General features: G+C 39.5%; 1 protein-coding gene across 1 annotated transcript; it reads left to right on the top strand.

Annotated features, from left to right (window-relative positions):
* The first annotated feature begins 354 nt into the window (after nt 1-354).
* Nucleotides 355-9430, top strand: LOC139713824 (p21-activated protein kinase-interacting protein 1-like). The gene is made up of 9 exons (XM_071625530.1): nt 355-441; nt 1593-1764; nt 3301-3421; nt 4229-4356; nt 4882-5027; nt 6194-6303; nt 7958-8075; nt 8581-8725; nt 9387-9430. Exons 1-9 carry the CDS (start codon nt 355-357, stop codon nt 9428-9430), a joined length of 1071 nt encoding a protein of 356 aa, XP_071481631.1.
* The last annotated feature ends 1401 nt before the right edge of the window (nt 9431-10831 follow it).

Raw genomic sequence — 10831 nt, 5'->3', positions numbered from 1 at the left:
TCGTATTCATGTTGAAATTTGCATACGTAGTGATGTATATATTATAAATTGACAAATTAAAGACTCATATCAATCAAATTAGAACTCGACTGCAAAGGTTAAAAGTTACAATCATTTTGTTTTGTATAGAATTATAGACTAAAAATCGTCATTCTTGACAGACTCAAACATCAAATAATATTATTTTCCCACGTATTTGGAACAAGTAAGCCTAATGATCCTAGCCTTTCTTCTAAATAATAACATAATTTTAGTCATATGATCTTATGAACAAACATCTCACTGATTTTTACAATATTCTTTTATCCACAAATATGATTTTTCATACTACTGGACGAGACAATTTATTTCAACATGGCGGCGCACATGTGTTGTCAAGTTTTCTCGGGCTGCTACGAGCGTACAGTCTTTGGCTATGATTTGCTGGAAAAAGAAGGAGAAGTGAGTAAGAATTTGTGAACGAAAGCATGTATGTAGGTGCAATTTACTTATTTTTTTTCTTGAATTTTTATTTTTCATTCGCATTTTCGGAATAATACAACTGCAGTGCAGTCCAACATGCAACATGGAACATGCACGTAGATATCTATACACCATTCATGAACACTGACGTTACGCTGGCGCATGGCAGGCACGTAGCCCGACCAGACCCCGTGCCGTGCTCAGCATGCACGGCATGTACGTAGACGGTGCAGCGACAGCTACATAGGGCACTGCATGCACTGGCAGGTGCAAGGTGCTAGGCCTAGGCTGTGCTGCACCACCGACCACTGCCATCAGCCTCGTGCTAGTCTCGCACTGCACAGTGGAATATATTTTTTTTTTTTTTCTGTTCTGGAAATAATTTTTTGAGTGTGAATCATGGCCGTGTAATTTATGAAAAATCGTAGACTCTGGACTGTAGATCTATAAGATAAACACTGATAGGTGTAAACACATGGTAAAGCCAAGGCAAGCGCCTATCATATATCAGCAGTCTAACTTTGTTACTGTAATAAAATAAAATAAGCATCAGATCAACCATCATCATACACAACAACGAACGTCAACAGCAACAACAACAACAGCAAGTTGCCACACCCAGCCCACACTGTCTGGTTGGCCACGGGTGATCAAGGCCGAGGACAAGGTGTGCATGTGTGTGTGACTGTCTGTGACCCAGTGAGTTTATTCCTACCAAGTCAGATAGACACTACTATCTGTACTATTCTAGCTTTTTTTTTGGGGGGGGGGGAGGGGGTTGTAAGCTAGTAGTAGGAGAAAACAAAAAGGAACACATCCATGCTTAGTCTCCATTCTAATTGAAAGATATTTGGTTCTACACCAAGTTCAAATTTACTTTCATGAATGTGAAATGGGGACAATTGGGTTTCAATTCAAGTTTATGGAGTGATCTGTCTTTTTTTAAAACAATACCAACAGAAATCTGTCAACAGAAGAGAAGAAAATGAAACCTTTCTCTTCACGGGGTAAAGTCCTATTTTATCCATAGATAACAGATTAGGTGTTGACCAAAGAATACTTTTAGTTCACCTCGCAACTAATGTTCTCTCATCTTTTTGACAATTTGTCCTTGAACAATATTGTGATAGAATGGTGGTGAATTAGTCTTCCGGGGACAGTTCACAAACAATGCTCACATCGGATGCGTCGAAGCCATCGCAGCTAGCAGCAAATTTCTGGCCTCGGGCAGCACAGATGAGCTTATCTACCTCTTTGATGTTGAAGAGAAAGTGGAACTTGGCTCTTTAATGCAACATGATGGTGAGGAATGTGTCTTTTTAAATGTGTTGTAGATATCAGAAATTTAGGAAAGATTGATATTTTTTTTTATTTTTTGTACTTGTCAAGCTCAAGCACATTGATATATTGTACATTCAGGCCTCGAATTAACCGACGGCCACCGACGGCCATGGCCGTCGGTGCCCCTCTCGTTGGCCGCAATGCCTTTTGTTTTTTTATCAAAGTTACGGCCAAAAAAAATGTGCCCTTTTTCTTGGGGCCGTGGTGCCCTTTTAGAATGAAAGTTATTATTTATGACGTATGATATGCCCTTTCTCAAAGTCTCTTTAATAAGCTTGAACAACTTTCCTGATCTCAAATATCATACCTTCAGTTCACTCGCGTCCCGATGTATCTGATTCAAACTCAAAGTATCTTTCCGAGATACGAGACGACGTGTACGTACATGTACGCCCGACCGGCTTTTACCGTCCCGACTGCCTCCGCAGCGCAGCGGCCGCGAGTATGTACTAGCTAGGCAGCGCATATTCAGATAGAGTAGTAAAGAGTGAACTCCAAGTTCACCAAGAAAAAAGAAAAATCCCACGATGCCAAGGTGTGCCAGACTGGGGAATGGGGAGGGCTAGGGGTGGAGAGAGAGAGAGAGACCAATCAACAGAAGAAACCGCGCGTACTGGCGCATTCTTGGAGGTCATGAACTGTCTGTCACAGACTAATCATAGCAATCTACACGCGCACGCAAATTCCTTTGCCTTGTGGTTTTGCCAGCCAGCTGTCGGAATGTGCTTTGAAGTTTCATGACAGCCTGGCTGGCCTGAAAGGGTGTCGAGTTTCAATCAATACCTACTGTTGTTTTATTCCTGTTTAAAAAAATGTTGTTTCACCTGATAGAAACGCGGAGATCGGGAATGTGTTACAGCTGTAGGGAAGAGGTTTTTGTTGTGTGTTGCACTTTGTGTGTGTGTGTGTGTGTGTGTGTGTGTGTGTGTGTGTGTTTGTTTGTTTTTCTCGGTTTGTTTTTCTTCTTTCTTTTTTCATAAACACCAAACATGCCCTTTCCAATGTGGCCTTGGTGCCCCTCTGACTGACTTAAGTGCCCTGGCCTCTTGGAAAAAGTGCCCTTTTCTAAATGGCCTTGCCCCTCCAAAATCCTATTTCGAGGCCTGTACATTGTATTGCACAATAACATTATTTTTTACCATAGTAATAACTGCACTTTTTGGCCAGAGGAAGATCCTTGATATTAGGGTGCGATCAATTTGTAGGCATAGCAACAAATCCCCCTATTTATGAACACATTACAGTAGTAAAAGTGGTAAAAGGTAGTATTCTTTAGCGTATTTCTAGCTTTACAGAACAATGTTTGTCTCTGAGGATACACGTATTACAAATAATTATGACTGTTTTAGAATTAAAAGATGTGCATTTATTCACACCTACAGACCACATTACAGACCTGTCCAAATACAAAGGGCTTGCTCAAGTCAATATTATTTCACAGTTGTGTGGCTGGCTCTTATTGTGGTATAATTTGTTATATTTGGTTCTCCTATGTAGGCTCTATATCATCCCTAGCTTTTCATGAGGACAGTCACATGATCAGCAGCAGTGAGGATGGGAAGATTTGTGTGTGGAGCACACAATCCTGGGAGTGCATGAAGGTCATGAAAGGTCACAAGTGAGTGGTGTGTTCTGTTATAAGATCTTGTATAGGTGCCATTTACACACAGTTTTAGGCCATTTTTGGCAGGTTCTCATATACCACCATATTAACTCAATCGCATCAGGTAGATCATACTGGTGTCCGTAGCTGGAAATATGAAAAGATATCCCGAAAATTTCTGTAGATATTTTTTCTCTGGCTGCTTGCTGCATTTCCAGTGAGGTATGGTTTCTTCATGTACATGTATTTCAAATGGAACCGACACAATTCCCTCATGAAAAGTGGTTCCTCATTTAATTATTAAAGCAAATTGGATTTCACTGTTGTTTGTTTCATTTTCAACAATTCAACACTGCATTACAAAAAATAACAGGTACGGTAATCTGTTCTTATCTGTGCCCTCTTGGTTGGTCAAACTTGTATTTCACTGTGTTACAACTGTTTTGGAGAATTTTTCTTATTGATGTGCATGTACAGTATGTATGTGGTTGTGTGTGTGGGTGTGGATGGGGAGGGGGGCAAATATTTAGGCTAGCGGAACATGACAAGAGTTTGCAGGGCATTGTGATACCTCTGTCAAATTCCCCACAGAGCGCAAGTGCCATTTCAGTTGACTGGTCCAACAGTTTTACATTAGCAAGTGACAATAGCAAATTATCTGTCTAGCTGAACAGTAAGTTAGTCATGTTTTGCCCAAGGCAAGCAGGCATGGGAGGTTTCTAATTCAATCTATGTAGGTGTGGCACCTCTCCTTCTACATCTCATGCTTGATGGCCATCTCTTCTGAAGTTTTCTGACTTTCATCTTTTTGTTTGGTTGCAGAGATGCTGTCAATTCCGTCGCCGTTCATCCATCCGGCAAGCTAGCTCTCTCCGTTGGCAAGGATAAGACATTACGAACATGGAACCTGCTCAAGGGAAGGGCTGCTTACACCACTAACATCAAAGCAGGTATGTGGGACACCAGAATTAATTGTTCTGTGACCCTGTCCTCTCAAAACTTGTAAAAGAGCAAACTGACATCCAGTTTTACATACTTCAGAAGCTTGATGTCTAGGACAGTACTTGTCGCAGTCTTACTATGGAAGAAGACACAAAGTTATCTATTATGTGACCAAGTTCTTTTGCCTTTCTCATGCTATCTGTAATGTTAAACTGTAACTGATCTGTTTTATCTCCCGTACTGAATAAATGTTGATGAAAAAAGAAATATAGCCTACAAGTGCATCATTTCAAGATTACATATGATTATTCATAACATCCGAGATTATTTTACTTTTAAGAAATTTGTTTTCTTGTCATCAAATTGTAGACCAAAGAGAATCCTTACCTAGATGCAATTTCTGTCATATGCATCACTGACTTTTGATATACATTTCATATTTTCATATTGATTGTGTACTATGTGATTTACAAGACAGCTGTGTCAGCAAAATGTATCCAGAAGGAGTTCACTTCTTGTGATTTTTCTCCCAGTGTCTGAAATAGTCCTGTGGTCACCTGATGGTCAGCTGTATATGGTGGTCATCGACGACAGAATAGATGTCTATGACATCACCACGGCAACAATAGTTTGCTCGTGCAAGTGCAGCACTAGAATTCTTACTGCTTGCTTCATTACAGTGAGTATCGTCATCCGTGAGCTCTGGTCCTAAAAATATGTCCAACTGTTTTACTCTCCACAAGAGAGATATCTGTAGGGAATGTTATTTGAGACAAGATAGGTATCATCATAGGTACTTACATTGTACAGTACATTTCCCCTTTCAATTTCCATCCCTCTCCCTCAAAGCGCATAGAGACACTACGATAGTGATACATGTATGTGCTATATAAGCACTGTGTTATTATTATCATTATTATTATCATTTGAAGTGTATGCCACTAATGCAGACAGTTCTCAGTTCAAGTCCTGTAAGGGTCTTTTCAAAACAAAGTTAAGAAGAGCTTCGCGTGTTTTTAATTCTGCGGAATCAAGACATCAACTACTGGAACATATGGCATGCAAAAATATTCGTGTGCTTTTGTTTTTGCGTTAGCTTCTGGTTGCGCGAAATGCGCGAAAATTTCAACACCGTGAAAATTTCCAGTTTTACAGTGCCTGAAAATCATCTACAAGAAGCTGGTTTGTACATGAAAGAGGGCCTGAGACTTGAAACTATCAGGGCCTGAATTCAGTCTTTTATTTGAAATCTGGTATCCCTTTTTACATGATGATTGCATGTTTAAAAAGAATGATAGGCATTTAGGAAATAGTATTGACACTGGTGAATTAATAGAACTTAACATTGTACAATCACAACTTGGAATGATTGTTTCTATTAAAAAATAGTTTACAAGTTACTCCTGTAATAACAAAGTCCTTGGGAAAAGGAATTTTCTTTTCTTAGATCAAAATTTTGTTATACAGTGGACTCCCATTACAACGAAGTCCTCAGGACTGGCAATTTTCTTTTGTATATTGAAATTTTGTTATAACCGAACAAATAAACAATAAAAGAAAACAAAAAACATAGAGCCGATAATTTTGCGACCTGGATTTTTATTTCATTGTAACCAGAATTTCGTTATAATCGTGTTCATTATAACGGGAGGGCACTGTAGTTGAACATATAATGTCTGTAAAAATACATGTACTGTAGATGATAATTTTGGGACCTGAATTTTGACTTTGAACAAAATGCTATCACAACAGAGTAGTCTCTGTGATAATTGGAATGCACAGTATAGCAGTGTCTGTTCCTTATTTTTGAAGATGCTCTGCATGGTTTGTGTTTATTTTCCGCAGGACCGGACCATTGCTGTGGCAGGGGAGGGAGAAACAATCCAGATATTGAGAGTGGATGAGAAGGAGAGGAGAATAAAGACATTGGTTGAATTCAAAGCACATGAAAACAGGTGCGTACAATGCATAGAACTGTAATAATATTTCCAAACAAAAGAAAACTGAAGAAATTCATTACAAGAAATGGTTCCCTGTAGAAAATTTATTTTGATCCTTATCCTTAATGAATGCCATTACCCACTACATGAATCTCCGTATGCTGTTTGATGTAAAGTCAGTACAAAAAGAAGTACATAGTGATGCTATCATCATCGTGCCTATGTGGTATTGACGAGCTGTTGCCTTGGCAACACACTTTACTTTATACTAATTTCCTAACCCTCTAAATGGGTACTTAAAGTGTCCCAATACCCTGGAAATCAAATTTGTATACAGCTAGAATACACAAAAACAGTCATAATTCACTTGTGATAGCCCCTGAATGTATACAATTTTGATAAATCAGATCATACACTGTTGTACACACTGTCCAAAGTCCTGGCACAGAAAGGGTTGAATTTACTCAGTAAAGTTGGTATTTTTAACCCTGCATTATTTGAGATGGTCGTGACCCTCACCCTGCATTATTTGCACATACTGAGCATATTTTGCTAAATGACTGAATACATTGGTAATACATACAAAAAAATACAACAAAAACAAATAACCACAGGTCTGTGAAGTGTGGTTATGATTACTCCAATTATATTTGAGCTGCAATAATAGCTCATTATGACAATGATAATTATAATCATAAGGATAATGATAATCAACAATAACCTCACTCCCTGACTGTGCCACGCCCCCCTTGACTTCTACGATCACCAACATGATCACCTCCAGCTCCAGCTCTAACGGCATCCCAGCTGCTATTTCCCCCGCTGGTACCCGGCTGAGATTGTACATTACCTTGTGTAGCATCTAGCTCATCATCTGTGTCCGTTTCATCTTTAAAATCACTGCTTTGACTATAATATGACTTGTCAATAGCTTCCTCATAATCACCAGATGATTCACCTAAGATTATCGCACGAGCCTCCTCTGCAGAATAGCATCTTTTTGCCATTTTTATAGCTCAAAACTTGCAAATCCAAGCCGTAATCAACGAAAGTATAGACCGAAAAATCTCTCCACATCGTTGTAGTGAGATGGCGTCATATTTAGGGGGTCACCTGACAGTTAAAACTCAAGTTATCAAAGTCACATGATTTCTGGCCGGTATACCGGCCTTTCGGGTATTTGCACGTTCTGCGCGCGGCCGGTTTTCCGGCCTTTCGGGTTCAAAGGGTTAAGCAGTGAGAGAATAAAAACAAAAACTATTGCTGCTGTTCAGTGGAGCATGAGAATGTGGAGCTTAATATTTCTGATTCAGGGACAGGAAGTTTCCCTACTAGAAGCTCACTGAAGTGGCTGGTTACTCTTGTAAGGTTTCTCTAATACTGTACGAGCTGAAATTTTTGCGGTGGTTTTATTTTCGCGAATTTCGTGAATCGCCTTTGAACCGCGAAAATAACAACGCGCGAATAACTAAGTTCAGTTAGACCCTCGCAACCGCGAAATTAACAACACGCGAAAATGTCCTCCAAGTAGCAATTCGCGAAAATTTCAGCTCGTACAGTATATCTTAATACTACCCTCCCCCTCCCCAATTCTTGCTGCAGCAAGTTCAAAGGATCTGCAGCATCTCGTTAATAAAATTATGCTCTATTTTGTACATGTGCCTAGCAGGATAAAAGCTCTGAAGTGTACAAGGGCATGCGGCAGTCAGTCCAGATCCTGTGAACGATGGCTGTTTTCTACATCAAGTGATGGCTACATCAAACTCTGGTGTGTCGACACAGAGAAGGTGTGTACATATTTTGGCTCCTCCATCCCCCCCCCCCTTTTCTGTCTATGTCTATTTCCCTGCACTGACACTATATGTGGTCAAAGAGTCTAGGAGAGTGTCTGAGGAATGGATCCATTTTTATTCTTTTATCAGCAAGAAGCATTATTTTGTTCCTCCTCCCGGCACACAACAGCAGGGCTTGACATAGTGTTGGCCCAGTGGCATGGAGCCACTAAAAATTGATTTGGGGCCACCAAATTTCTTAAAAGGACATTTTTGATGGCTTAATCAGCCAACTAAAATCAGGCAAGTAAAATAACAATCCACATTGTCGATTGTCATGTATCCTTGTATTTGGAGCAAATACATTTCTGTTTTGGGCCACCAAAATGTCAGATTTATAGCCATGAAGGGCCTGAATGAGCCACCAGAGAAATGTAGTTAGTGTTGAGCCCTGCACTAGTCTTGCATTTGAGAAACTGTCAGTGAACAGACTTGCAACTGCATCACTCTCTTTCTGCAGGTCTGCGATGCTCCGTCACTCTTATCCAAAGTCAACACGAAGGCCAGATTAACCTGTCTGGCAGTGAGAGAGGTGTTGAAGCAGCAGGAAGGCAAGAAGGGCTCCTCGCAGCAAGCAGCAAAGAGGATCCAGGACCAGGATGGTGGTGAGACACCAAACTCATTAGTTTCTTTCCCTTTCTAGGCTACAAAAGTTTGTTTCTCCAAGCAATGACAAAGAATTTCATTAAGACCTCCAATAGCCGCTCATCCTAATACCCCCCCCCCCCCCCCCCCGAGCATTTTCCTCATTGCTCATTTGTCGCAAGCAAAGTTTTTTTTTTTCTTATGGTCACCCATTGAAATGTGTAGTCCACTATTGGGTCGGTATGAGACATGTCAAGTGTGATCCAATATCTTTTAATATCTGACATCAAGCGGTTTTGTCTGTTCTCACTTCATCATGCTTGCTTGTGTTTTCCTCATTTTTCGTCCTCTCCTCTATGAAAACAAAATGTCATGGAAAATCATATTGACACACTCAATTTCTATCTCTTTCCATCTCAATTTCTATCTCTCTCTATCTCAATTTCTGCCTTTTTCTATCTTAATCCCTTCTCTCTCTATCTCAATTTCTATCTCTTCCTAACTCAATTTCTATCTCTCTCTATCCCAATTTAAATCTCAATTTCTATCTCTATCTCAATCTCTATCTCAATTTCTATCTCTTGCTGTCTCTCTCTATCTCAATTTAAATCTCAATTTCCATCTCTCTCAATCTCAAACTCTCTCAATCTCTATCTATCTGTCTGTCTGTCTTTCTTCCAGGAGACTCAGTGGTAAAGAAGAAGAAAAAGAAAGGGAAACCATGAAGTGATGTGAATTGCTGTGGAAGAGGATGACATCAACGGGTCAAGTGAACAGCATATCCTGTTTCATGCAGCGTATAATATTTTTAATAGTTGCAGGAGAGTTATTTACTGAAGGAAGTGGAGAGAGCCTGAGGGATGGAAACATCATGTGTGTGTCAGACAGACTTATCCCCATTGTGGCAGACATGGACAGGTGCTGGCACAGCTCCAAGGAACAGATTTGACCAGGGAAAATTGATGATCCATCAAAATATTTTGGATTCAACAGGATGTGTACCTTGCCTATTAAGGAATCGTAGAACAGAGAACATGCTGCAACTGAGCATTCTATAGCTTTCATTCTTACAACATTCTTTGTTCCTGATTATGAAATTATGCCCTGTTCTATTGTCAGATTTTGTCTTATTTTTTAGTTTCAAACTTTGTGTTCTGTTCACCCTGTAATTTCTCGTATTCTCATTCTACTTAACACAGACACACACTTACACACACACAAACCAAGACAAACCCTGCATATCTAAAAAGTAAACTTTGTAGTCAGATCAAAGGGTTTTGGAATAAAAGCTCGATAAGCACTCTCTCCATGTTTATTCTTGCAGATATGCCAATACATCTGTATACACAACTGGAGAATGTTTTCAAGTACATGTCATTTTATAAGACTTCATTAATAAATGTGCAGATGCACAGAGATAAGAAACAGTACCTGAAGTTTGAGTGTTGATTTCTCTTGGTAACTTGTGCATTTTAGCAACACATGTGCTAGTTTCTACATCAAGCACAGTTCATGTACACATTGGTCACCACAAGAGTACCAACTGCTCAATTTTGCAATCACAATCATGATTTCTGATGTGTGATTGTCTAATCACAACAGAGATTAACCTTGTTACAAAGAGACTTGGACCCAAGAATGCACAAAGAGGGGTGTAAAAAAAGGTATCACCTATCTTTTAAAATGCAAATAGAGTGGACTCTCATCCTACACTGATACAATGTATAACAAATTCTCATCATAAAGTATTTTTTCTCGCCCGTAATTCAGAGTTTCTTTGCAATGTATTGCTGTGAAAACCCTGATATACATACTTTAAAAAGCAGAAACTCTTGCATTCGGCCAGTGAAATGAATTTTGCCTGTTTTTCATTCTGTGGAATCAAAGATACAGTGCTGTATGATTATTTTTTTCTGCGAAATCAAAGATACAAAATATAAAATGTTACACGTACAAGAAGCAAAAATATCTTTGTGCTTGCTTTAATGCCAGATGAAATACACAAGAGTTGAATTTCCACACCGTGAAGCTTTCCACTTTCACTGTAGCACAATCTAAATATAATGGTAAAGGTGATGTCAATGGTCCCAAGGAGTCATATTATGGTGAGATTCACCTGAACCTGT

The sequence above is a fragment of the Diadema antillarum genome, unplaced genomic scaffold (genome assembly GCF_040938485.1).
Source record: "Diadema antillarum isolate AM-2024a unplaced genomic scaffold, OU_Dant_1.0 seq00002072_RagTag, whole genome shotgun sequence".
NCBI lineage: Eukaryota > Metazoa > Echinodermata > Echinoidea > Diadematoida > Diadematidae > Diadema > Diadema antillarum.
This window is presented reverse-complemented; position numbering and strand designations above follow the sequence as displayed.